Source organism: Strigops habroptila, assembly GCF_004027225.2.
Source record: "Strigops habroptila isolate Jane chromosome 13 unlocalized genomic scaffold, bStrHab1.2.pri S16, whole genome shotgun sequence".
Lineage (NCBI taxonomy): Eukaryota > Metazoa > Chordata > Aves > Psittaciformes > Psittacidae > Strigops > Strigops habroptila.
The window spans coordinates 10,457,838-10,485,183 of record NW_022651054.1 but is presented as its reverse complement, the minus strand read 5'-3'; the positions used below and the strand labels follow the sequence as shown (position 1 = coordinate 10,485,183).

Sequence of the window (27,346 nt, the reverse complement as noted above, 5' to 3'; positions counted from 1 at the left end):
TGGCACTGTCCTTTCTTAAATGAAGCACAAACACTAGGCTTCCCTAAGCTGCAGCCCCCATGCACCGGGTGCACATTCCTTGTTTCTAGGAATTTTGCAAATAAAAAGAGTAACTGGCCTAAATCCAAGCTGGCACAATACCAAGAAAAGCCCTAGAGAAGCCCTGCAGCTTTTTCATTCAGTAGGTAGATGATTAAGGTTGAGTTGAGAGTAACTCAGGTGCTCTTGAGGATCTACTAGAATCGTTTTTCATAATGGGACTCTACCCAGAGAGAACAGTCACCTTTAGAGAATTCAGTCATTTTTCTCTGGTATAGCAACATTCACCAGCAAGAACAGGGATAGACCTTATCCTGTGGCCCTGACTCACTCAAGTACAGCAGTAAGTTTGCATCCACAATGCAAGTGTAAGCCCACACAGCCCTATATCAAAAGTTGTGAGTGAGGTCCCCTGAGGTATCTACAGAGATTTCAGGCGTTAAAACAGGTAACTGAGTTTTACTGGTAAGAGAAATGTAGGGCACTGAACCAACCACATTAGCTTTGCAAGTATTAAAAACCAACTGGAGCCATAATTCCAACACAGATTTACCATCACCTACCTGGTGATAAAAGTCATCATCGTCAAATATCTCCTCATCTATGTCCTTCAGGTGCCTGTTGGAATCTGACTCAGGGAGGACTTCCTAGAAGCACAAAGGAAATACTGAAAGCTCATGTGTGTGTAATTCTGTTCCTAACTCTGATGACATCACGTGCAGCAGCTTGTAAACACACTTGAAGATAGGAAGGCATGGAGAAAACCTCCCAACATAACAAGCTGTTAAGGACTAGGAATACATTTAAAGGCAAAGCAGAAACGCTGCCAGTGCCAAAATAGATTTATGAGACCTTTACTGGGAAATAAATAGGACCGTGCAAAGTCTTTCTGGCAAAATACTACAGATATTTTTAATGTAATGGCAAAAATACATCTTGCAAGTGCAGTAATTCTGCATGATCTCTCAGAATTGAGTATTTATTCATTCTTAAATACTAAATTAATAACAGGCTTACTACTAACATATTCTGTAGGTTATATGCAGTGTGACTTCAGGAGTGACTTTCTGGGTTAAAGACTCTAAACTCCAGAGTAAAACCAGTTTTGTAGCCACTACCTGAAAAAGCAGATTTAGTGAGAGCATCATCACTTCAAACAGCACAGAAGGGGCACAATCAGAGCCCAAACCTTGTTTTTATCCCTGTCCAGAACAGGCACAGGAGATAATGCAAACACCATAAAACTGGAATGGAAATGTCTACATCTTTTTCTTAGCCATTACACTACAGGAATCAACACTCAGATATCTCCCTCATAAATCTCACACAAACAAGAATAGTACCTGCTAAAGGCTCAAGCTAATTGTTTTGCAGAGAGTTTCTCTGCTGCTACAGGGTGAGTTATAGAAAGAAAAAGCCCTTACCGAATTTTCAGGCAAAGACTCAGGGATGGGATGAGATTCCTGTTCCTGCTTCCCCAGCACTGTATACACGGATCGCTTGGTCTGTGTCCGCCGTAGTAATCTCTCTTTGTCCATCATAATATGATCAATCTGAGTCAAGATTGAACGCTCAAAGGCACCGAAACCCTGCAACAACATTAACTAGTGTCAGATAATGCAGAAAGCTTTTCCTCAAGGCAGCAGTGTTCCTCTATCTTTCCATGTCAGTGGATAAGCAGACAGCATTCCAAGAGGAGGGGGTTTGGGTTTCGTTGCAGGGATTTCTGCTAGGATTTTTTATTTGTTCTCCCTCTCTCTCCCTTCCCAACCTGAGGCAACCTGACGCCTGCCTTAACAAAATGCCTTTGCTGTTTTGGTTCGGATTAACTTCTCAATGATTAATACTGACTCACAGATGTTAGCAGACCCTGGATCTCTGGGTGAAATGATTACCCACTGTATTAAAGTGTACACTTCATGGAGAAGGAGAGCCACAGAAGTCCCTAGCTCTGTCATAAAACACAAACAGCTTGTTGCTCAGCACTAGTGGCATTTTCACAGAGCTTACTTGCTGCGGGAAACCGGCTATGATGAGATGTCTGGTTGGGAGAACACCAACACTATCCAAGAGTTTTCCCCAAAACTTGGGAAACCATTTGCCCCTGAAAATATTTTTCTGCCCTTCTGCTCAAAAGAAAGGAGAGCAGCTTATGCCTTTGACATTTGAGGGCTGAGCTTCTTTCAAACTCCTTTAAGGCTGGGGAAGAGAAGGTACCTGTGTATTTAATCCTTACTGCTGTAACTCTCGGCTTAATTTGTAACATCCATGATATGAAACTCTCACATCAACTTGTTCCCCAATTCTCTGCTGAATAATAAGCATGTGAGCACACATTAACAAAGACTTGCCTTTCCCACTTTGCCAGATGCCAGCTTTGTCTTCTCATGCCACTTCTGCAGGACGTTGTTGCGATAGGTCCTGAAGTCAGCATAGCGCTTGGCTATGAACTCTGGGTACTCCTCCAGCTTCAGCTTTCGCTTGGGGAGGCTCCTCCTCTTCTCCTGAGCCTTATCCCCTTGCTCTTCATCACTACTGCTAGGGATTTCATCATCACTAGAACAAAAACACACACACTAATCACCCTACACCTCTCTAAGGCAACATGTATGAATTCTTAACAGCCCCTTCACTACCACCCATGCTTTTTCCACGCCATGGTGAGATTTATGGCAAAAGACTGATGTTTTAGCCCCTTCTGTTATCAGCAAGATTACAAACCAGACATTTATTCAGAGTGCCTGTCACTCAGATAGAGCAGCAACTGAGAGAACAGCAGAGAGGGAGGGTGGGAAGGTAGGAAGGTTCTGCATTGTCCTGTATATTGGAGAGGTGGAGACCAAAAGGATTCCAAAAGGTCTTGTCTTGCGTTTACCTCTCAGTTTTTGATTGCTTTCCATCTACCAGATGCCTCGTGCCTGGGTATTGATACAGCAGCTCATCCTGAAGCTCCACTAATACTTTCATCAACGCCTCCAGGGCTTTACAACCTGCAGAACAAGAGACACAAGTGACCATTTCCCACTAGTGAACGCTTAGCTTTGCAGCACTTAGTTTCTCATCTTGAATCTGAATTTCTGCCACAGCTATTGCCTGTCCCATTAACTGTTTTCCTCTAATCAGTTAGAGACGTGTTTTTATCTTCAAACTGACTGATAGCTGTTAATGTCAACCACCACCACGCTGGGAAAGAAAAGGGAGGGAAAGAGGCAGGACTGCCTCCTAACCATCCGCCTGGCTGCACATCAGGAGTATACTTAGCTAATGTTTCATCAACAACCATTCCAACTGCAGAGCCTGAAGGATTAACATACTAAGGAAGCAAGTACTATGCGCAGAAGTGTCTGATGATACACTTATATGACAACAACCTTTCTTGCTGACTCACTCATTTCTCTCCTGTGTGAAGTTCTGCAGCAGAGGCCAACTTCAGCTGCAGAGTATAAAGCAACACAAGGGAAAATGTGTATGTGGACATCCCATCTAAACCTGACCTCTGACTTTCCTTTCTTGGATATAATGTGCATGTTATAGGGAGCAGGAGGGAAGGCAAGAAGGAAAACCAAACTCCCACAGGGCTGCGACTACCGCTGGTTTCTGTGCTGCTGTGCTCACCATGCAGGAGGTGTAAGAAATTAGATTGTAAGTAAAATGAAATGTAGCAAGATCTGATCTATGAGGGAAACTTAAACAACGACCTGGCAAGTTTAATGAGGAGATTCTGATCAAAAAAGCAGAACTGCAGGCTCAGAGATCCTTGGAAAGAAAGAAAGCGAAGAAAAGATTGGGGTAGAGAGGTGTACAACATGATCAATGCGTGGTGGGAAGGTTAGTTTTACAGGGATGAGTAGATGCTTTCCAGGGTGTTTGCAGACACAAATGCTGAATGTAGATCTGACGACAAGTATCCAAAGGCTTTCATAGCTGAAAATTTCCCTGTATGCAAATGCAGAGAAAACGGTCTCTGTTCCAATGATCTTATGTTCTCCAAGGACACAGAGTTGCAGCTGACTGTGGGAGGGGTTAACTGCACACTGTTGCAGCATCTGTTCTTGAAAACCAGTTCTTTTGTGGTGACCAACAAGCCTCCCTGCAGCATGCTCTGATATAAAACAAGTGTTTGTCTGGGCCTACACAAACTCTCCCTTTGTACCTTGCTACACATCAATCACAGCTCAGCTCTTACAGGTAAAACACTCAGCACACTTCCATCCAAAAAACCTAGGCTGAACTTCACACAGACTCATTTCTATTTACCTGCCTCTGGTGCATTGCCTTCTACTTTTACAAAGAAGCACTATAGGAAGGGGAAAACATGCACTGCTTGGGGGAAGGTAGCACACTGCTGCAGGATCTGTTTTCTTGCAAGATAGGTTCACACAGGCTTGGCTTCCCTCCACACACCCAGAACAAGCATCCTCTGGGGGCAGCTCTAACTGGCTGACAGAGCACATGGATTTGGCTGGAAGGCACTGGGGTGCTGGGATGTTCCCCAGAGCTTCCCTTGGTACCTCCTCTGCCAGTTCTTCCATTGATGTGCAGCCAGTGGAGCTGCTCAAACCCCCAAATCTGTTTCTTTCTTTGTAGTTACCATAAAAGAATGGAGAGAACTTTTCACCACTAAACTTCATTTCTTTTTTATAACCGAGGAGCTAGGGATCATGGGTAGAGTGAGCAGCAAATCTCCATCAGCCAGACAGAGACACTGCAAGCAGAAATCAGCCCAGACATTCAGAGGTCTCAATCTCCCGCATGTTACCACTGTGATATTGCTCAGTTGTCACCATCTTCAGATAGATTACAGCCTGACCTCAGTAACAGGAATGTCAAGGAGAAGATGCTTTAAGATTTTTGTTGTAGATCAGTTGGACTCATCCTTCCCTGGCTCACAGTTCATTACAGACACATTCTGACCATTTCTCTATATAAACCTATTACTGGATTAGGTTTGCTGTACTTGTAAGAGTCATGTGTTAGCATCAAAACAAATCCAAGAGACAGACAAAAGCCCTTAAAAATGCATGTGTTGTGTCTGTAGCTAAAGCATCCCCTGCAAAAGAAAGGTGCCCCCACCCTAGCCTGAGTGCACAGCTTGCAGCAGCAAAATCTTCCCCACTGCCTGCAACACAGATCAATGTCCCCAGAGCTTCCCAAACTGTTTATTTTCTCCCTGCTGCCTATCCCCCAGCAGCAGCTAAAGCACCCCAGGCAGCTTTGATCCTGCCAATTACAACTGGAGTAGCACTCCAGCTCTTCTGAGGTGTAGCAGGGCCACGGTGAGCAGGCAAGGAATAATCTGCATTGCAATGTGCTGGGGTAAATATTCTACCTTAGATCGACATCACTGGCAGAACTGACACCTTTAGCACTGGGCTGTATATCACCAGTGAGAAAAACCTCCAGTAAGAGTGTCTGTGGTGAGACACTAAGTTGTAAAAGTCACTTTTAAGAGTCCATGGGAGCCCCTTCACTTTGTGTCCAGGAGTGAAAAAGTTGTTCCAGATCCAGCAGACAGTGTATCAATCCACCAAGAAAGCTGGGAGCCAGCACCAGTAAATCAAAGTGTGCCTTTCTGTTAATACTCTCTCATGCGTTCTCACTTTATACATCCCTTCACCCAACCAGAAAAGTAGCCCTAGAGTATTTAGCTCCATTCAGGGATAGCACTGCCATGTATCAAAGTGTCAGGAGACCCACCAGAGATGAAATCTGTCCTACTGCTCTCAAACCAAAAAAATCAATTTTGTCAATGCCAGCGCTTACAGACAAACTGGCTGTGCTGCTGGCATCCCCCTGTACGTGCACGTACATGTGGGGTGGCTCCTGGTACCATCCCCACCAGCCTTCTCCCTTCCTCTTGTGCCTCCACTGCTGCTGAAGCCCAAGCAGTGCCACACTGGGGACTTGAGGCACCATGGTTCCTGTGCTCACCCATCACTGCAGGTTCTGCCTTGTTGTAGAAATGCTGCTTCCTGCACAGAAAAATAGCTGTGCTCTTATTCCTGACCTCTAAAAATGGGGTCTCATTTCATCTTCCCAAGCAGCTGCAGAGAGCAGCAGCTGGCGCAGAGCAGCAGGGACTGGCCTCATGTGGAGACACTTTAAGCTGATGGAAAAAAGCCGGTGCCTCAAGGCCAGGCTGTCAAAGGTATTCACAGAGAGCCAAGCAGTGGGATTCCCAAAACTGCTCCACCCAGCAAGCTCCCTGGTGCATCCATCCAGCAGATTCAGGGTAAGATGGCAAGGGAATCCTAAAAACTGGGGCAAAACTCCCTGGATTTTCACTCCATGGCTGTATGTTGGCAGCATCTTACAGGGTGTGATGGGGTGGCAGCGCTCCTCTGCAGAACAGTGCCTGCCTGCTACTGTGTACACACTGTCTGCAAACACAGACAGGAGCATCCTTCCTGTGATGTACCAGCATGAAACACCACACACCCAGGCCATGGCTGAAATTCAGAGCCCACGCCAAAGCTGAGAATTAAACTACCTCCTCCCCCCCCCCCCCAATTAAATCTGAGACTCGCATCACACGCCAGCTTTTAATTTTCCCTGTACCTCCACAGGCTGTATGAAGTGCTCACACAGGAAAGCTGGAACAAGGCTGGTGCTGGAGCTACGGTTTGCAGAGCAAAGCTGAGCTGCCAAATACTGGGTGAGTTCCCTGTGCCACTAGCATGGAAAGTCACTGTGTCACCGCTGCCCAGCACGGGCACAGTGCCCCGCTCACATCACACAGATAAAAAGGAGAGGAATCAAACCTCTTTTATTTTAATAGCTGCACATAATGAAAAGCGTCTTTATCAGGTACACACATTTATCCCAGCGTTCAGCTGAAGAGGGGAAATTTTCACTCCTTTCAAATGACTGTGGGACAGGAGTTAAACTACAGGTCACAATGGCACTCGATACGCTGGCCTGAGAACAATACTTCTCATTCAAATCCACAAGCCAGCCACTTGCACTAGTCATCCCCAGCAATTAATCCCCCCCGAAACACGTTTGATTAAATCTTTTCAAGCAAATCCTTTGCTTTGCTTTTGTTAGTTCACTTCTTGTCAACATCTATTAAAATATGCCTTTAATTCTCCCACAATCTTAAAAAACACCGATTCCACTGTCTTCAACTTTAATCAACTGTATGGCCGGCATTTTTCATTTCATAATAATGTGCTGTTTGGAATTCAAGAGGCAGGCTCGACATCAATCATTCGGCAAGAATTTTTCCACTGCAATAAATATGCAAATGAGGAGAGGCAGTCAGTCGTATTTCAGGCCCGACTTGCCAGTGTTTTAAAAAAGACACAAATTTATTAATTGCCGTTGGCCAGCGGAATCCTATTACTTTGGGCATTGATTACAAAGCTGTGTGAGTGATTATTGTGCAACTCGCAGGCTATCCAGGCATGAGGAAAAATTATTAAAGCAAGGCAGAGATTATCAACTCGGAATAACAATAAGCCTTAACATTTTAGGCCTCTAAGTTCTTCAACAAAGAATTACGCCACAGCTCCAGTGTATCATAATTCTGAAGTCTGTCAGTATTACTTTTGGAGCTTGCTCTATATTCCCAACAGCAGAGCAACGTTACCCAGCCAGGAAAAGGCGGAGGGAATTCCTCCAGGTATCACATCTTAAGCGTGGGGCTTTGGACAACAGCTTTTCTAGCGTTCCCGCTGCGTTAACTCACTGGAGGAGAAACAATGTGGTGCAGGCAGGACTTAACCATCTTCAGTTCTGCACCCCTGTACATCCTCGTACCCCAGAACAAAACAAAAGGCTACTGATAAGTCCAAGACAGAAGCCATAAGAGCCAGCCTAGAACTAAACTACAGGCTGGGTGCAAGCCCTTTGGCACCAGAGACAGATCTGATTGTTTTAGAGGTGGTGCAGTTAAACACGTGTATCCACAGACTGGAGCTGAATCCTAGCACAAAGCACTCGTAAATCCGTCCAGGTTATTTTAGGAAATTGGAGTAACATTCCCTTCATGCCTCCCAAAACACCGAGTTTGTGGAATTTTATCAAATGATAGTAGGAAAAAGGCCAACTTTTCTGCTGATTGCAATGAAAAAGGTCTGCTCCACACTGAAGGCCCAATTTGCTGGTTCCATTGGAATGCAAATGATGCAAAAGCCTTTGCAGAGGGGAAAATTGTATTCCTTCAGCACAAAGGAGCCAATGCTGCAAACCCCTTTCACACCAGCAGTTCAGCTGACTCCCAAAGAGTTACAGAACGGACTCAATTTAGCCCTTTCACTCAAATATCACCGCATTTGGCAGTAAGGACAACAGGATCAGACATAGATGAGTTTGCTAAAAGTAAAGAATATAACTAGATGCAACAACAGAATAAAAGGCTTGGTATTCAAGGATTTTATTAGTGGGGGCTGGGGGAGGGGGAAAGCTGAGAAGAGAGAGAAAGAGAAACACTTCCATGAAGTTCATGCTCTACTGATTCGCCTCCACCGGCATCTTTTGCTATCAGCCCAAACCAGGGAGGGGATGGGGCTTTAAAAATGAGATTTATAAAACCTGATGTTTTACATTACTGTAAATGTAAAGAAGCTGACAGCACACATCCCCATCTCTGCCAGGCAGGAATCCCCAAGTACATATGTAGGAATGAGAAAGGAAGAGGAAATGTGAAATTTCATAGTTATCTAGATATTAAGGCCAGAAGGGAACATTAGCCCATCCAGACTGACCTCCCCATATAAAACCAGGCCATTCATTACATTTATCATGACAAGCACTGAGGTTCCATCTCAAGGTAACCAATTGCCAATTAATCCGAGTTAGCTGACATTTGCACATGCTTGTCTGGATGCTCTGCAAGCCTTTGTTTCCCTGCATCTTGTTTGTGGAGTACACAAGTATTTAGCTAAACTCTATTTAATTAGCTATTAATTATCTTGGGAAACTCAAGTGCAAGCAAACCTATTTGATGTGCTTAAAGTGTGGTGTAATTCCACGGTCTGGAGTTGGGATAGTATGGACTCTCCCACCATTGCTTGCACTAGAAATTAAGGCAGCTTTAAATAAACCTCAAACACCAGGAGTGTCCAACCCATATGGCTATGGAGATAACCTGTAAAATGGGAGCGTTTCAGTTTTGCTACATCTATACAAGAGAAGCAGACAAAAACTCTGTTCAAAAAGACTTAAATATCACAAGCTAAAAGCCTTGGTACTCCCTGAGGAAGGGCAAGAGGGGTTTCCTTCTGAAGAAAACAAAACACACCAAACCAAAACTGCATGTTAAATAAATATCCTGCACTTCTCCATCACCTCCCACACAGGATTTCTGAACAACTCACAGACAGCAACAAAAAGCCACTAAATATCTCCCTGGTACCTTGCACAGCCCAAATCCTGCACATCAGACAAACACCTCGTTACCCACCTAAACATACACGAACAACTGAGCTCCAAAAATGAGACCTGTGCCTTTGTCTAAAGCTTCTCACTTCATCTCCCTTCCCTCTCACTCACTGGCATGTACACAGAATGGCCACCCATGAGCAGATCATCCTTCCTGACCCCAGTTCTTACCAAAAGCTCTCCACAGCATAGGATCATTACAACAAAATCTACAAAAAAGGGGTCTGGTTCATTCATTTATTTCAGTTGAGAGAAAAGTCTTCATTAATGTCAACAGGCTTTGGCTCAGACCCAGAAAGAGTTGAATAGATTCTTCATTAGATCAGAGAGGAAAGGTGAAATTTGGGGACACCTGCATCTGCATCTATTTAAATCAAATTCAACCCTGCATGGATTGAAAAGCAGGATGGGTTTTGTATTCAGCAAGTGTCTAGACTAATACAATTCAATTAAAATGAACTACCAGTTTTAAGTGGGCTAGATCTGATCACAATAATTTACACTCAGGCTTGAAACCCAGTTCTGCTGTCACACATTTGTGCAGGCTCCCAGTAAAAATCTTCAAAGGAAGAATGTATTTAAGTCCATGATCTTGCCTAGCACCAATTAATCCTGTAACTGCTCTGTGCCTCTGGAAACTGTGTAATCTGCCTGTGCCTCAGTTCCTCCCCCACTCCCCTGTGACACCTACCCTGCTCTGTGTTAATGCATTATCATCTCCAGATGTATGGATGGATACAGTTTAGTTTTAAAAGCGACCCACAAATAGAGACGATAAAATTACAAGTGAATTATTGGCAGCTGATTCCTGCAGCTTCTCTGAAAAATCCAAAGTCTATAAAGCACATTTCATGTGACAGCTTTTCCCTAACCAGATGTGTAAAATGACAATCAGGTGCAGGCAAGGAGCAAGCCCACCAGACAGAGGATGCTGCACAACTGGAGAGGAGGACACCTTGCCAGATACATCCTCTCTTACAGGAAGTGGAACAGGTTCTTTGCTGCCTAAAGCAGACTTGATCTTACTCAAAGTTAGTCAATGCTTAACCAGCTTCTTCAAAAGGATTTACCTGGATGTCCTACAGAATGTAATTAGTTATTTTTTTAAAGATCAGGAACTAAAGTAACAGAACCCAGACAAAATCCTCTACTAAAAAGACACTGAGAACATACATTAAACAGATACTGAATAAAATCTGTCCTGAGCCCTTTTTCAGCAAAATATGACAGAAGCAACCCAGAAGAAAATGAAGCTATTCAGTGTGAAGCATTCATACAGAAACATTTAATATGCAAGAATGTAAAACCAGAAAACACATGGCATCTTTGGAGGTCTCCTGCTGGCAATGAATGTAAGTGGGATTCTTAATCACATCCTTAAGAGGCCTTGTCCACAAACATTCTGTTTAGTCACAAGCCACAGTTATTTGTCATGGGAACAGTTAACCAACCTGGCAAGCCAAGAGCCCAACTCAGGCAGTTATTATAAAGGTCCACATAGCTCCAGGTGGAAGCACAGCCCTTTACCAGCACACTCACAACAATGCACCTATTTCCACCCCAGAAACAGACATTTCTGGGTCAAAGTGTTTGGACTGGACTGTACATTTTAGGAACAAAAAGTCAACATCTCCTTCATTTCCAGAAGGCAACAAGCACTGAGCCCTGGGCAGTCCCATGCAAGGCCTGCAAAGTTTCTAAGTGCTCCTTTTAGCCCTGCTTTTCAATAAAACATAATTAAACATCAACCCTTGGCTAGCTGCACCCAAGACATAACACCTTAAGGGAATAACTAATCAATATGTAATACAGGTTATCCAGCAACTGACTCTGAGTTGAAGAAACCGGCCACAGTAAGAATACAAATAGTGAGTTGCTTCCTGCAAACTTTGCATGTATTTCCCTTGTTTCATCTTTCTACATCTTTCTTTTGAATCGAGTTCCTTCCCAGCACCCTTTTTAAACATATACTGACCAGGCACTGTGCTGAGAAGTTGAGGCTGCTGCTCCATTAATGCATTTATAATCCAAGCAGCTTTGGGGATAATGGCCTTGCAAGCACATGGAGCATTTAATTTGATTTTTTTTTTTTATCTGATTCACTTTATTCAGGTTTATTTTCTTATTGATCACAAACCTTTGTATAACTTCTCCACAGCTCAACAAAGTGTAAAGAACAGTTAATATCTGCGGTCCCCACTTCTGTTCCTTCAGTGAGGAAACCTATTCTTCCAGACCCTGCATATCTACCTTTACCAAACCCAGTATTCCCTCCATTTCTCCAAAACAATTTACCTTGATCTTACGCTGAAGCACAGCAACGTGGGATTCTAGAGTTTTCTCTTAATCCACTGGCAGATGGAGTCAAAGCAAAAACACCCACAAAAATTCAGCCAGTAGTTTACATTTCAGGGACCTACTGAACTCTTGGGAAACATATTCATCTGAAAACATACACAACTACTCATCCCTTTAAAGTCTTGCCATTTCCATCAGGATCTTGCAGAACCTCACCTGGGTTTGTCTGCTTTTTACTCATCTCACCAACTAAGAACTGTGAAAATAACACACTATAGTACTTAAAAGCCAGAATTCCCAGCTCTCTTTGTGGAACATGAAGTACTAGTCAACAGAACATTCCCAGCTCAGTATTTTCAACCAGAATTGTAAAGACAATGTAATGCAAATAGCATGAACTGAGCTACACAACAGGATTGGGAAGCCCAGCTACCCGGGGCACACGGAACAACAGCTTCTAGCCTGTGTCAATTGAGAGAGATCATTGCTTAAAGCTCTTGTTGCCCCCTTGCCCCCAATTAGCTGTAGGGTTTTTGTCACTGTATCGAGATTTAACAGAACAAGCCCCAAACCTAGGAACTGTTTAATTCCTGACACTGGATGCGGCTCCACTGATGTTGCTTCCACCTTTTCTTTGGCTCTTTCTTGCCCTTGAGGTCATTTTTGGTGACATTTTCCTGAGATCCACTTCTAAACTTCCTCCCCCTTGAAAACACACACAGAAATATGAATGGCAGGCATGCAATCTGTGCAGAGCCACAGCACAGAAACTTGCACCTTGCACTCTTTTTCTATGTAAATAATGCAAGGATCCTGCGGGAACATGCCAGGGATTGGAATTTTTAATTAATGGGTCTCTTTAATGTGCAAATCAGGAGCAGGCTGCAAATTCTGACTTGCATTGATTATGAAAAACATTAATTGAACGTGCAAGACCCCAAACAGAGGCAACATCTCAAGCCCTGGACTAGACTGGCAGATATGGTGCAAGAGAATACAAATGTATCTTGGAGAAACAGACCCGGGGCAGCAGCACCTCAGGAACGTGAGCTGTGGGAGTTCACGTGCGCGGTGCATTAAACATTTGCACTCTGCTGTGATTTCAGTATTAAAACCCACTCTCACTTGCTCCATGGATGCAAACCAGGAATAAACAGAAGCTCCATGACCACAGTTTGGTCTCCAATTTGTATGTAAAAAAGAGTAACCAAAAAAAAAAAAAATCTGGAATGTAATTAAAGATTAAAAGAAAAAGGGGGAGGAAAGAAGAAGTAAGACAGTGCAAACAAAGCAATGCTGTCTCTTTAAACAGAAATTCATCCTATATAAATTATGGCCATAAACTTTTCCTGCAGTGCAGCCTAATTAATTCTTGTTCTATATACAAAGGGAAATGCTGGGTGACAAATGGGTGTGAAGCCTGAAAGCTGCCAGGTCTGCAAAACATTTTCTACTTCAATTTATAAGCAATTTTGCAGTAAATCATCCACCAGAACCTGAGATCTCAGGAATCCAGAGTGTCCAAACCATGGTGCATCGTTAAAAAGAAAAAAAACCCCATAAAATATTACAAAAAATAATAAATTAAACACTAGAGGCTTTGTAACCTCTACTCTCAAAACTGGGAAAACAAGCATGACCTTACTGGGTTCACTCAGATTTGGCTTTAAAACTGCAAATGTATTTTGAACATTGCTGTCTACTCTCTAACACAATTATACTCAAACCTAAGGGGATTTCACTACCACCAAATGCACAGAGGGTTGTCACAAGAGGGAGATACCAAAGAGGCAAATACATGAAGAACCATTTTCCACTTCAAAAAATTCATCCTTCTTGTGAGCACAGAGCAGAGATTTCACGAGAAATGGAAGGACTTGGGATAAACCACTGAGTGTTCTGGGACAGCTTTCAGAGATGCAAAGACCTGTGCAGGCCCTCAAAGGTGGGTGCAGAGACCTCTCTGTGCCCTCCTGCCTTCAGCAGCCTACAGAGCACACCAAGAATCCAGATTTTTGGCACCAACTGCTTTGTGCAACATCAACACCAAATCATTTCTTCCTGTTCAGTGAAGATGATGAAAGCATGCTAAATTTATTCTGTGGATTTGGAAAGAAGAGCTGAGGCTTGCCTGAAAGGGGAGTATTATCCAGTCCAAAATGACATCAATGCCATGATTATCCCAAATCCTGTCTGAGACCAAAGTGCATCACATAAAATGGAACCACCTCAACAATGAGATCTCAGGAGCCCAGAACATTTACCCAGCCCACTACATGCCCATTCAGCACCAAATAAGAAAGTTTATTAAACATATTACGATGTATACTTTCAGAATTACTTAGTTTCATGCCCTGAACAGACAGGCCACAGCTCTGCTATCCAGGCACAAGCTCTGGAATTAAGGTGTAGCACAGCTCAGACTGCAACACTGGGTAAAGCTCTAGCTGTTGATCAGACATGAATCCCTCCCACAAGGTCTAACACAGCAAAGCAAGAGAGAAATAGGTCTTAACATTTCACCAACATAACACCAACTACATCCCCAGTCTTTCATGAGATCTTCATGCATAAGTTTACTCCTTATTTCATGCTTGGCACTTTGTAACTTCTGGAAAGAGCATCTTTGCAGGGCAGTGAAAGACAGCTGCACTGCACAGCAATGTAGCTCACCAAAATCTACCATTTATTGTAACCTACTTTGTTGTACAATTATAGATTTTAAAAAACAGAACTAAAAAAGGAATGTAACTTTGGTCCCTCAGAGAAGGCTGCTGGACAACACTCAAGTGTAGTAGTAGCAGAATGATCCTAAATTCATTACTTCCTGTCTACCAGCCCAAGTGCCTCCTCTGCTAACTTTGCCCCGGTCACTCCAGCTTTATTTTCTTGCTGTCTTCCCAGATGAAATGCAGAACACAAACCCAGGCTACCAGGAACATCCAAGCACACTACTGCAACTTTCCTGCCCAGGTTATGAGGGTGGGAACTGCTGAGCAGTTACTAACAGTGGATTTTCCTTTAGTGTTCTGAAGAACTGAAAGATTAGCCTCTCTGCCGCACTGGGTACAGTACTATACTCCATGTTCTTGGATGTATTTTGCTTATGGGAAATATCAAAATGTCAACCATTGTTTCTGTTAAAGGTCTTTAATGATATTGCATTTTAGACCTGTAATGAAACACTGTGCTCGGTGCAGTTTGTAATGCATCTCATTAAATACATTAATAACATGTATTTCACTGAAAGGTCAGCTTAGTATTGTTGGGAGTTTGCCTTTTTTCCCTTAATCACTTTATTTAAAGCAGCAGAGCTAAGTTTAAAATATAACAGATCTCACCTGCTGTAACTCCAGATAAGCTGATTAGCTGCCATGTTCAGGTGAGGTATAAGCCCTAAGATGAGAGTCTAAACTTGGTCTAAGTGCAATGATGGGGAAAGTTCCTAATCCAGTTTTAAGATGAATTGTGCCAGCCCAGGCCAAAATTTCTCAATGCCTCTTGTTGTTCATTAATTTGTGATTAATGGGATCAGAAAAAAGCATGTCAGGGAGAAAGAGACACCAACTGATACCTGCAGTAGTTTGTATTTATTCTTAAGGATAACATACCAGATATGCACCTCCCTGTGCATTTACTTTGAGGCCAGTAAAAAAAGGTGCCTAAAAATTAAATAGACCCACACCACACTGAAGTACCTTGCACTTATCAACTGGAGCATGCAATTGTATTTGCCATATTGGAGAATCTACTACAAATCTCATCAGATCAATATCATTAATAGCGATCCTAAGAAATAAACAGATAAAGCAGCTCCAAGCTTAAAACATATTTGCTGCTGATTTAACAGCACAGGCTCTCTCCTATGGGCTACATTACTCCTGGTTAGGGCAAATCTTGGCATTCACTGACTCAACACAAAATTGGTGCCACAAGGTGTCTCTGGACAAGGTGTCTCTTTCTTTGTGTGGGGTAGGGAACAGGTTTTGGTTTCTGCTTGCATGGAACCTCATTAACAATTAAGGCAACACAGATCAACAGCTAATACCAGACACCTGCAACTCAAAGCCCTCACTTTCCTATTAACACTTCCCCACCCAGGCAAACCATTCTGGCTACAGCAGCCTAACCAAAGTAGAGAGACTGAAGAATTCTTACAGTTCTCAACAGCGTTGTCAAACTCCTGTCCACCTTCCTTCCTGAAGGTTGGGTAAGTATCTGGCTGTGGAAGCCGGTTGACTGTTACAAGTGCCTTCTGCATCTTGATTCTCCCTTCCAGTAGTTGATCCCACAGTGCTTTATAACAAAGAGAAAACAAAACAATTTAGTAAGCCAAAGTACTTGCTCCTTGTGAAGGAGCTGTAGACTTGACAGCACAGGACCTCTCCCTTGGGCTGTCATTACTAACATTACTCTTGGTTAGGGCAAATCTTTGCATGCACTAACCCAGCACAAAATTGGTACCACAAGGTGTCTCTGGACAAAGCAGCATCCCATCCTATGATCCTGACTGCAATTCTGGAATCCACAAAAGAAAATCATCCTTTCCTTTACTGTTTAAAAGCACATTCTGCAAATGGGGGGTTGATAAGTTTAACAGGACAGATAGGAAGAAATTGCAGTCAGTATTACATCTTAAGAAACAGAAGTGGTATCAGCACCACTGCACAGCACTACCAGTGTGGGAAGTCCCCATCCCCACCAATTCCACAAGTAATTCACTAGTGGTTCAATTAAGCCAGTGGATAAATACACTTCCTAACATGAGATTCTGTAGCAGCAGTGACACCAGCTTGCATAGCAGATTTGGCAGAACATTTGCAAATGCGACCAGGGCTGCTGTAGCATGCCCGTGCAGTATGCTAACAGCATGTTAACATGCTGAAGTGGTTCCTAACATGGCTGGTTTCTATGGTGTCAGCAAGGTGAAAGGCTTGTCAAAATACAAAGCAGAAGTGTACAAACCTAGCTGGTTCTTCACAGCTTTTCCTTTTTCTACTTCTTCAGTCTCTTGTCCTTTCGAGAATGTCATCACCCCCCCATCATCTTCGTGGTCTTTGGTTTCTTCTACATTGTCATGGTTTTCACTCTCGTATTCCTCCTCATCACTCCCTTCTTCCATGCTGGCATCATCTTCACCTTCATCTTCCCCTTCACTGCTTCCGACATCATCCATCCCCTCTGTAAATTTCTCAAAGTCTGTGATGTTCTGGAAACTGAACTTTGATTCCTTGGTCTCAGCAGATGGATCTGGCTCTTCATCATCTTCCAAGTCATCCTCTTGGTCACTGCCAGCACTGCCCAGCTTCTCCTTTGTTTTAGTGCTTAAGCTGCCGTTCTCTTCTGAATCCTCACTGCCACTGTACCAGTCATCTAATGCTTCTTCAGCTAATAATGAAAAGAGAAAAAAAGTTATTTACTGACCAGAAAAATGTGCCTCTTTGCAATATGCATCATCAATAGTTGCAGGTTTGGGCTATTTGAGCTCCAAGCTCCATTTTAGCTGTGTACAACGTTACTCCTGAATTTCAGGAAGGCACTTCAAGATGCCCAACCTAAATGTTCCTGTTTATTGCCCTGTAACAGGGACCTCAAGTTTGGCATCTCAGTTCAGACAGCACTAGGGTCAGTTAACTACTCAAATTTTAACTAGTCTAGCGAAAAGGTGAAAGAAATGAGATTTCTTACCAGATCCCTCTTCAGACAGAGCATCTCCCCAGAGTTCCTCTTGCAAAGCTTTGCGAGACGTAGCTTTTCCACTGTACCTTTTATCAGCTTCCAAGAGAGAGGCTGAAGCTTTTTTCCGTATGTTACCAACAGGGAAAATGTCATCTGCAGTTTCATCCTCAAATCTGTCAATCACTTTAGCAACTGTAGCTGTGGGGAAAAGACAAAAAGGGGAGGGATGTCTAAACTGAACTGAATTTCAGACTAGAAGAACCAGCTGCAGGAAGGAGTCATGGAAAACTCCTCATGCTCTGCAAACAAAAATACACTGCAAAGGTGGATGGCAACACAGCCTCACAGAGGAGCCTGGCTTTTAGGCTCTGGGAGGCAGCAAGGCTCTTCCCTGCCTGGTGGAGGAAAGCCAGCACACTGATGTTCTCCAAAGAGAGAAAGATTTGAACCACAGAGCTCACCTGCAATGCAGAGACCGATGCTTGTTAACAAAAAATCCTGCTGAATTCTTTCTTTTTTTTCAATGACTGTTGCCTACATGCACTCTTTCTTTCCTGCTTCCTCTTTATTTTAGAGAACACACATGAAGCACTACACAAACTAAGCCTATCCAAGCCCTTCCACAGATTCATGGGAAGTACAGTCCGCCAGGTGGAGGACTCAGCAAAGCTGGAATGCCTTCACTCACTCCATGCTTTCAGAGGAAAACTGTGATCCAGATGCACTTTGGCCTCTTACTACACATAAATACATAAACACTTCAGAAAGGCTAAACAGAGAAAATCATTTTACTGTGGTTATTACCCTCTTTCATATCCATCTTCTCCAGGATACAGGAACAGAGCAGTCCAGCAAAGGGAACACATCATTGCATCCACCCTCCCTATTTTCATTCATGTGCAAGATGCCCAGTATGCTAAATTACAGGGTTAGCTTTGTTCAACCAATTGAGTGATCCAAGTGGCTGAATATCGCTAAGTGCTCTTTTAATGTGTCTTTGGAAATGTTAATGCCTCACATATAGTCTTTACTTGAGGCAGGGGGGAAGCAAAAAAATCTCCTGCTCAGAATCAAAGCAACAAGGTCTGGTCTAAGTATAGTCACTCCAGCTAGAAGAGGGTGGCAAGATGCTCAGCACCAAGGAGTGACTGGGCAAAAGGGGCAGGCCTGCGGCACTCAATGGATCTTCTGGCACTCTGAGTCTTCATACCACTGAAGCACAAAACTAAATTATGATTATTAAAATGGGAAGCACCTCTGCTGACAACACTGATTTCCACAATGGTTACTAAGATGTTGTTTACAAGATGCTATTGCTCCCACTTAAACTTTTACAGAAGATCCAGGCTAGCTGGCACATTTACCATGAGTGGTGCCTAGTACTTCCTATCACCAACCAGTGCCAGTATGTGAGAGTTAACTTGTGATCTCCAGAGATGAGTGCAGGAGCCTGTGACAAGATGTCCTAGAGGGGAGTCCTGCCCCATGGCTCGGTGTCTACTGGCCCATGGGGAAGCTCTACTCTGGAGAGAGTAAGTCAAGAATCAGCAGGCACCAGCCTGGAAAGATGATGACACCGCCACCTACATGCCATGGGAGAAGGGATGGATATCAAAAATCACAACTAAAGCAAAACCCGCTTGACTAAAGACACAAATTGAGGCTTGGCCGCTGTTTAGCACCAGACAAGACACGTGTAATGTGCTGAGCCCTGCTCTGAGCACCCGGTGTGTGCGCACGGGTGTCACACCGGCCGGCCCTGCTGAGCTGCCCCCCGCACCCCCAGCTCCCTCAGCCGCCCGGCTGCGCTGCTCCGGCGGAGGAACCGTCCCGTCCCGCCGCTGTTACGGCTCTTCCCCTGAGGATTCCCAGCCGGATCCGCTCCCAGCCTGGCTCTGCACAGCCCGGCCTTGGCGGCGCTGAGGCGACTCCAGGCCGGGGCCCTGAGGTAAACCCGGTCCTTGAGGTAACGCCGAGCCCTAAGATGGCGCCGACCCCTGAGGTAACTCTGGTCCCCCGGGAGGCGGCCCCGGCCCCTGAGGTAACCGCAGCCTGGACCCCCTAGGTAAGCCCGAGTCCTGAGGTAACGCTGTTCCCTGAGCTAACCCCGGCCCTCGCCGTGGACCATGCGGGCGCGGTGCGGCGGCCCGCGGGCCGCTCGGGTCTGGGAGCACAGCGGGGCCCGCGGCGGGGGAAGACGGAGGCGCCCGCGGCGCTGAGGGGGTCCCGTCTGCGGGACCGGGCCGAGCCAAGCCGAGCTCCCCCCCACACCGCGCCACGTGCTGCCGGTCCGGCGGCGCCCAGCAGCGCCCATCCCGCCCCGACCCGCCCCTGCCGGCCGCGGGTATCAAACCCTCCCTCCCGGCCCTCCCTCACTTTCCTCCGCGTCGTCCTCGGGGTCGCGGAAGCTAGGCCGGGGGTTGAGCAGCTCCTCCAGCTGCTGCGCTAAGGGCGCCGCCATCTTGTCACGGGAGGGAGGGACGGAGGCGCCGCGGGGCGGTGCTATATCGGGGCGGAGCGATGCGGGGCGGGGCCTGCGGCACGGGGCGGCGGGCTGGGTCCTAGCGCCCGCCCGCCCGGCCCGAGCAGCCGCCGGTTCCCGGCCCCCCCACTGATGGGGGTCAATGGTAACCGCACATGGGGGCTGTGGGAAGCGGTGTGCTGAAGCTGAGCAGCGCTGGGATAACGATATTGTGGTATAAAAGCAAAATCCTGATATATAATTCTAAATACTACAACTACTTTAACTCACATTGTGCCTTTTTTAGCACTGTTGGCTCCATTGAATTCTTTCCTTGTCCCAAATGTTAAACATCCCCGGCCTCTGCTGAAGCCAAGGTCCCTCTTAGAAAGGTGGGTTCGTAGTTAGCCCCAGCCCTGGTACACAGACAGCTCCTTACACCAGACTTACACCAGATGGCTCCTTACACCAGAGTTACACCAACCTCACCAAATCCACACCAGCACCAAAGCTCCTGGGGTGCTTTTGCCCAACTCTGTCCTAGAAGCAGCAACAAAGTGATGCAGAAGTGGCTAGCCAAGAGCATTAACGAGAATAGGTTCTTGGGTTTGTCACCAACAGCTTCTCCAGGCTGCTTCATGGGGTGAGGTGAGCCCAAAACACACGTGTGGACCTGGAATTGGGGAATGCCAATGGGGTTTAGCACATACTTTGTCACAAGGGAGCAGGGACCTTAATCTGCATCTCAGATCCGAGTTGCAGACACAGGTCTGAACTTCAGACCCCACAACGAACAGCTTCAGGGGTTCAACCTGGACTCCAGGATTTGGTCTTTACACAACCAACGTTGAGATTTTCCCCATGAAGGTGCCAGCAGCAACCTGCAAACTTGAGCTGGTTCGAGCCCTGGCTGGGAGAGGAGCTACGTAGGAGCTGCTCACCCCCTTATTGTCCACACAGGACTCTTATCTGCTTTTAAAAGGCTCTAAAAATGAATGCAGACATGGTTTCTAACTGGGATGCAGAGCGGTGGGGGCTGCACGGGTCGGGGTGCTCCCGCAGCAGCGTTCAGTGCGGGCAGCTCTCCTACAGAGGGCAGAGGAATATCATTAATTATCGCAGCCGTCGATGCTCCCACCGCCGAGGTCTTGCAGGGCATGGATGGGAAACACCTCAACGTCCCACCTCCTTCTCACACACCCGGGGACTCCCCCTATAAAACCATATGATATTGGGTAGTGCATCGACAATATACAATTCCATTTATATAAAAACTAATATTTACTGACAATGCACATTTCCATCGCAAGCAAAACCCTTGGAGTTTATGCTGTTGAGCGTCTCACTCCTTCTTACTGTAGTTTGTATTTATTTTATCACAGTGTGATTGACAGCTCTGCATTATAAATTATGTGGGTTTACCATTGCTCCAGCAATGTGAAATTAAGCACTACTATCATTTGTTTTTCACTAAGACATGGGTTTATAAACCAGGAAACTTATAAACCAGGAGATGGGAACAGTGTGTCTTCCCTGGCTTTGCTTCCAGTCTTTTACCTTTGAGTTTGTATGTATTTTATTTCCAGAGTAAAAGATGCCACTATAAACAAAGGGAGGAGCCTGGAGAAATAAATCCACAGAAAATTAAGTAGCAGAAACAAGTGAAACAGGAGTAACTAACCACTCACCTATGCAAAGAACCAGTGCCAAGACCCCCCCTGCGTAACTGCATTCTCAAACCTCTGCACTCTTACAGAGTGAGAAGGGGATGTTCTCTAACCTCGCAAATAATAAATAGCCCTGTTAATAAAGGGAGAGAGGCTTTTAGTGATGGTTAAATAAAACATACCCAATATAATTAATAAAAAATACACAGTGAGCTGCATTAGTCCTTCAGAGTGAAAAATGGGCTGCTTAAAGTCGGCAGCGTTTTTGCCCCTCACGCCAGCGAGATCAGGATTTCACCCACTGAGACTAATGGGACAACTGGTTGGTATAAATCCTGAATCCAGCAACGCATTAAAATTCCTGTATGTACAACTGCAAACTCTAACAGAGCCTATAGACCTGTTTCTTTTCTGTCCTGCACCCGTTGCTTACGCTGGTGCAAAGCAAATGGGAAGGGGGCAAAGCAGGCTACGCTCACGCACGCATCGCGCACACACATCACACACGTGCATTACGTGTGTCCTCCTGTGTGCAGGGGAGAAGGGGGAGCCCCACACTGGGCCCTGCTCCGGTTACCAGGATCGGCACAAGGAGCTGGTAATTCACAGTGTTTGATAAGGAGATTCAGTCACTGTAAACCCACATCAAACAGAAAACGCAGCGTATGGAAGTCATGGATTGATAACATATTGCACCACCAGAGCCTCCTTCCTCCCTGCTCGTTCCCTCTCTTTTGCCTTTCACTTAGCAGGGTAATTAAATGAGACTCTCAGGCTGGGTTTTAATTTCTGGTTCACATGCCCTCAAACCATGCTGCCGTGGTTTGGACTCATAATCATGCGGGGGAATATGTGTACCAAAAAAATCTATCAATACATTTTAATTCAAGACAATCATGAAAGCCTTTTCTGCACCACGGTACGTTCTGTAAACCCCTCTGCCTATTTATAACTATAAGCAGAAGCCATCAAACTGACGGACACAATTCCTTTGGCATTTTTCCTCTTAATCTTACTTTTTATTTACATGCTTATTTGCTAAAATGGAAATAGCACCCTAAACACAGACCAGATAAACAAGTGCATTTTCAATAGCCTGCGATACAAGAAAAAGGCACTTTTAATTTCTCACACCCAGCTTCTTGTGCCTCCGTGTATTTGTGGAGCTTGTCATCCTGTAGGAAATTGTCAGATTAGATGCTAGCTTTGGCAGTGAAGGACCAGATCATCCTCGTGTGTCTGTTTGATTACAGGTTATTAACAGGAATCCATTTTTCAGAGCATTTCTTAAAGGTATAAATAAAGGAACGTGTTGGAAACGTGAAGCCATTGAGACACCACCAGCGAGTAACTCGCTGCTCGCCCGCGTAACCTGCGCTCAGCGGAGCGGTGGGAGCGAGGTGGGCTGCAGGCTCCGGGCTGCGATGGGATTCCCATAGAGATCCACGGGAATTACATGTGCCGGAGCCGCGTCTACTGGATTTAATTGAATTGCATTATCAACGGCAGGATTTGACCCATATCCGGAGGACTGCATGCTGTCCAAAAATAGCTACAAGCTGGAGCTGAGCTTATCTTTCCAACACTTTGGCTAGCAAATGTAATTTCCCAAACCAGGCTTTCTCGTTGCAGTCATGCTATTTCATTTGAGATTTCCCTTTTTTAAATCAGCAACACAATTCGTCAGTGAAATAGGGGAAAAAAGAGGAAGAAACTGGGGAGAAGCAGAAGAGAGCACACATAAACCTACCCACTAAAATAAATTACATGAGAGGAAATTTAGGTTATGTACATTAAAAAACGCTCTCCTTATAAATATTTATTACTACTTCTCTTCTGTGTTTTTATTTACTGGGGTGTTTAGGATATTCCTAACCCACCACTCATTCAGCAAACACAATTGTTTTAAAGATTTAATCAACCTTTAATGGCTCTAACATCTAGAACTATAATGAATATAGTGAGCCTGAATAGAGGCACAGCCTAAAGATGCTTCCAGCAGATAAGAATTTTAAAGGCCACCCAGAGACAATACAAAACCAGGAAGAAAACCTTTTTTAGACGGAGCCAAAATATCTATTTTTCATCCCCAAGTAACATCCCCTCGTGCAACACCCCCGTGCAGGAACACAGCGCACGGCTCTTCCCGAGACACCGAGCACCACCATGCAGGGCAGCGCTCACTCCCAACGCTATCCCCAGCCCCGCAGCTCGCTCCGGCTCCATGGAAGCCGGGGGGATATTTTCCATCTCACATTCCCAGTCTGTGCTGTGTGACTGTTCTCACACCATATAAAGAGATCTTTTGACCAAATCACACTAGACCTGTCCTACAACTTGGGCTTCCTCAAGGAGCAGAGTGAAGCGTTTCGTTCCAAACCACGTGAGATACCGTCAGCTGCTTTAAAGGTTTGGATTCTGCAGGAAGAACGTGGATTAAAACCAATTAGGAAAAAAACTCTAATTCTTACAGTTGCCAAAACCACTCTCTAAGAGCGCACCAAATGGCACCCAAGTGCAGCTGGTCCTCATCTGAAGGCAGCCTGTAACAGAAGGCTGCGGAGAGCCCCATTGTGCCCCTCATCCCCAAGAGCGGAATGTTGAGGGCCGAGGGGATTCTCCAAGAACCAAACCATGATGTGTGCAATAAAACCAGCTGCACCCATCACCTTCAGTGATCCCAGACACAACTGGGGAAAACACTGCAGGAAAAGCAGTCGCTCTAAGAGCAGCCTTACAGGAATCCCAGGCACAGAGGGGTGGCAATTTGGAGCTGTAAGGTCACGTTCAACCCTTCAATTTATGCATCGCAATTCTGTATCTGATGAATGAAAACTCTCCAGACAATAAAAAACTCCTTTTTCCAAGCATGACCCCATGCTCTACAGCTAAAACCACCACAAATACAACCGGAAAGGAAACAGAAGATAGCAATCCCAGAAGGATTTAGAATCAAAATACATTTTTAATGGTGCCCTTAATTTCATATGTATAACTTCATGGATATTTTGTTGGCATGAGGAATGCTGAACACCCAGTGCCATGGCAGACACAAAGAAAAGACCTTCAAGAACCTGCTCCAGCATCACAATTCCTTGTTCCCAGCTCAACAGTGCTGGCAGCATTTAAGGATAGGTATCAGTTGTTTAAACTTAACATATATGAGTTTATTTACTAGGGGTAGTAACAGAAAGGGAGGCTGCAAATGCTTATATTTAACATTGTAAGAACATGCAAAGCTTCAATGCAACACTCTTACTCAGGGGAAAAATCCAGACTACGGCCAAAGGAATCATTCCTGAGAGGACACTGAAACATCTGCCACCTCCTGGGATGGCAAAAGTATGTGAATCACCACTGATATTTTAAACCTGTATTTATTTATAGCTTTGTGTCATGTACCCATCGCTCAGCATCTGGGCACACATACATGTATTAAAATAACACACATCATTGGTCTACAAATCGTAACTGAAGTACATTCTTCCTCCTGGGATACAGATTTACAAATTCCCCACTGTTCCCCAAGCAAAGGCTTGAGTAAATGGATACCAGGAGTAACAGGAGAGGAAGGGCAGCGAGGAGCATCGCACGGTGACAGCGCATGGGACAATTAGTTTGAGCCAAAAGCAGAGGTGTTGGGATGCTGGGAACTCAAAGCATGTTAAAGACACTTTGATTAGCCTTCAAAATATCCCTTCATATAGATTAGCTCAATAGGAATAATACTTACAAGGCCTTGTAACTTTTTCCTAGTAACTGGTCCTACGCATGGGCTTTGCACAAGTCTTCAGCCTCACGCATTGAAACACGGAGCCACCCTCATCCAGGCTGGACATAGCAACAAGGTGAAGGTCACCGAAACCAGTCAAGGAAGAAAAGATCAGAAGAGAGTAATTGCTTCTAAAAACACTCTTGAACTTACATTGCACATACGCGTACAGTTGCGTGTTGCGTGTCCATGTTTGTGCATGTAAACCCCATGTAAAACCCATCCAGGCAGCACAGATTTTTCCAGGCCCTTCTCCCGCAGACCGCTATTCACCCAAGTAATGCTACTGAAGTCAATGGAAACGCTCTTGTAAACAAGGACTTACAAGAACCCAACGTGACAATGGTTTCAAAAGGAGTTTTGACTGTGCAATTGTTGCTGGATTAGGGTCTTCAGAAACACCGAGCCTGCTCTGAAGAGCACAGAATTCAAATCTGCAAAGCACTGGGGCCTCCGGAGCGGATCCCGGGAAGCACTGAAGGACACGCTCAGCCTGAAGCATGGGAACGGCTCCGGGCTCCCCCCGAAGATGGGCAGAACCCCTATGGAAGGGACGGAGCTTCGGGAATAAAAAAAGACAGGCTCCCCTCCCTCCCTTTTATAAGCCACTGACCTAAGCTGAACCGTATCACATCGCTGCCTAAATTAACATGGAATAAAGTGTACAAACACCTCGTTAGAAAAGGAAAAAAAGGGAAAAAAAGGAAAGAAAAAGAAAGAAATCCCACACAGCACAACGTGTTTTCTACAAAATCAGCCTATTTGGTGAAATCCTCATTTAAAATAATTGATTCAGCAATAAACCAGCAGCAGAGACCAGAAGCACAAACAGCAGCATTTATCAACAGCACTTGCCCAGATAAGTAAAAGTTTGTAATAAATAGAGCGCCCATTACTTTGCTTATATAAATGCAAAACAGCCACAAACCAGAGCAGTCATACAAAAGACAAATAAATGAGTTAGACACAAGTCCAGGAGTTTAAGAAGTCTCCCCTATATTTAATAAAGCATGAATTAGTTTTATAGAAACACTAACAGACCCCTTGCAGATAGGGGGTTTTCTTTTATCTTTATATTATTAAATAAGACATTTTGTGTTTAAAGTGAACTATTGCTTCATCTCGGTGGCCCCTCTGCTGGGCACAGAAATTAGGCTGTGAACAAAATAAAAACCACCATTGAAAATTACAAACTGTACAACTTTAAAGCATTTTGATACTTCTTTTCCCCCTCAGTCCAAAGAGATAAATAAGTGAATCTCTGGGAAGGTAAAAGTTGCTGTTTTAACACCAATTTCTGTGTCTATATAAAATAAAAGAGAAGCCAGAGTCACTATCAGCTGAGAGATGGAGGAAGAGCTGCAATTACAGCTCATCCTGTTCTAGCAGCTCAGCAGGTGGAAAACATTTAAATCAGTGACTTTCCAGAACTGAACCTGCTCCTTTGTGTCTAACACAAGTCAAAGTCCTCTCGGAACCAGTGAGACTCTTCTTTTTGAAGAAATGAGTATTTGGGATTCTGCAGTGATTTAGAATTAAAACATTAAATCTGTCATTTCACGAGGCTCCAGGATTTTTTTGTTTCGCTTCATTTTTCTCCCAGAAAATGAGCCTGTATCTACTGCAAAGCAAAATATTCTCCCTCTCTGCCCCTTGGAGAACTTCAGACACACCAAATGCTATGAAATAATTGACTCTGTATCAGCTCTAAGAAAAAGGATTAAAATTACTTTCATGCCATTGAGGTTATGGTGTGTTCAAAAGCATCCAATAGGAAAACAAAAGAAAAAGAGAAAAAAACAAAGAAAATTTACCTTTGGAGAATGAATTGAACTAAAAATGGACCCATTAAAACCCGCATCTTGGCACGCTTTTTACATTGACAACACAGCTTTGTTTACGCATAAAATAAGCATTTGGAATCTGTTTTCAAAGGACAAGTGAAGAGATTTCACAACCTGACTGGTTTCCAATTGGGGAATTGCACGTACAGCGTTAACGTGGGGTTTGTGCTCCAACAACTGAGCCTGAGATGGAAGGAGAGGC

At 44.6% G+C, this 27,346-nt stretch overlaps 1 protein-coding gene across 4 annotated transcripts in view; it reads right to left on the bottom strand.

Annotated features, from left to right (window-relative positions):
- AATF (apoptosis antagonizing transcription factor) overlaps nt 1-19,895 on the bottom strand; it is a 50,232-nt gene extending 30,337 nt beyond the window's left edge. For all 4 annotated transcript variants that reach the window (XM_030472175.1, XM_030472176.1, XM_030472178.1 and 1 more), the window contains exons 1-8: nt 19,777-19,895; nt 17,410-17,598; nt 16,687-17,109; nt 15,880-16,017; nt 2,915-3,029; nt 2,391-2,595; nt 1,464-1,628; nt 603-686 (exon numbers count right to left, since the gene is read on the bottom strand). In XM_030472175.1, coding sequence (XP_030328035.1) covers nt 603-686; nt 1,464-1,628; nt 2,391-2,595; nt 2,915-3,029; nt 15,880-16,017; nt 16,687-17,109; nt 17,410-17,598; nt 19,777-19,861 — 1,404 coding nt within the window. In that variant the 5' untranslated portion in view covers nt 19,862-19,895. The remainder of the gene's footprint in view (nt 1-602; nt 687-1,463; nt 1,629-2,390; nt 2,596-2,914; nt 3,030-15,879; nt 16,018-16,686; nt 17,110-17,409; nt 17,599-19,776) is intronic.
- Between the last annotated feature and the right edge of the window lie 7,451 nt (nt 19,896-27,346).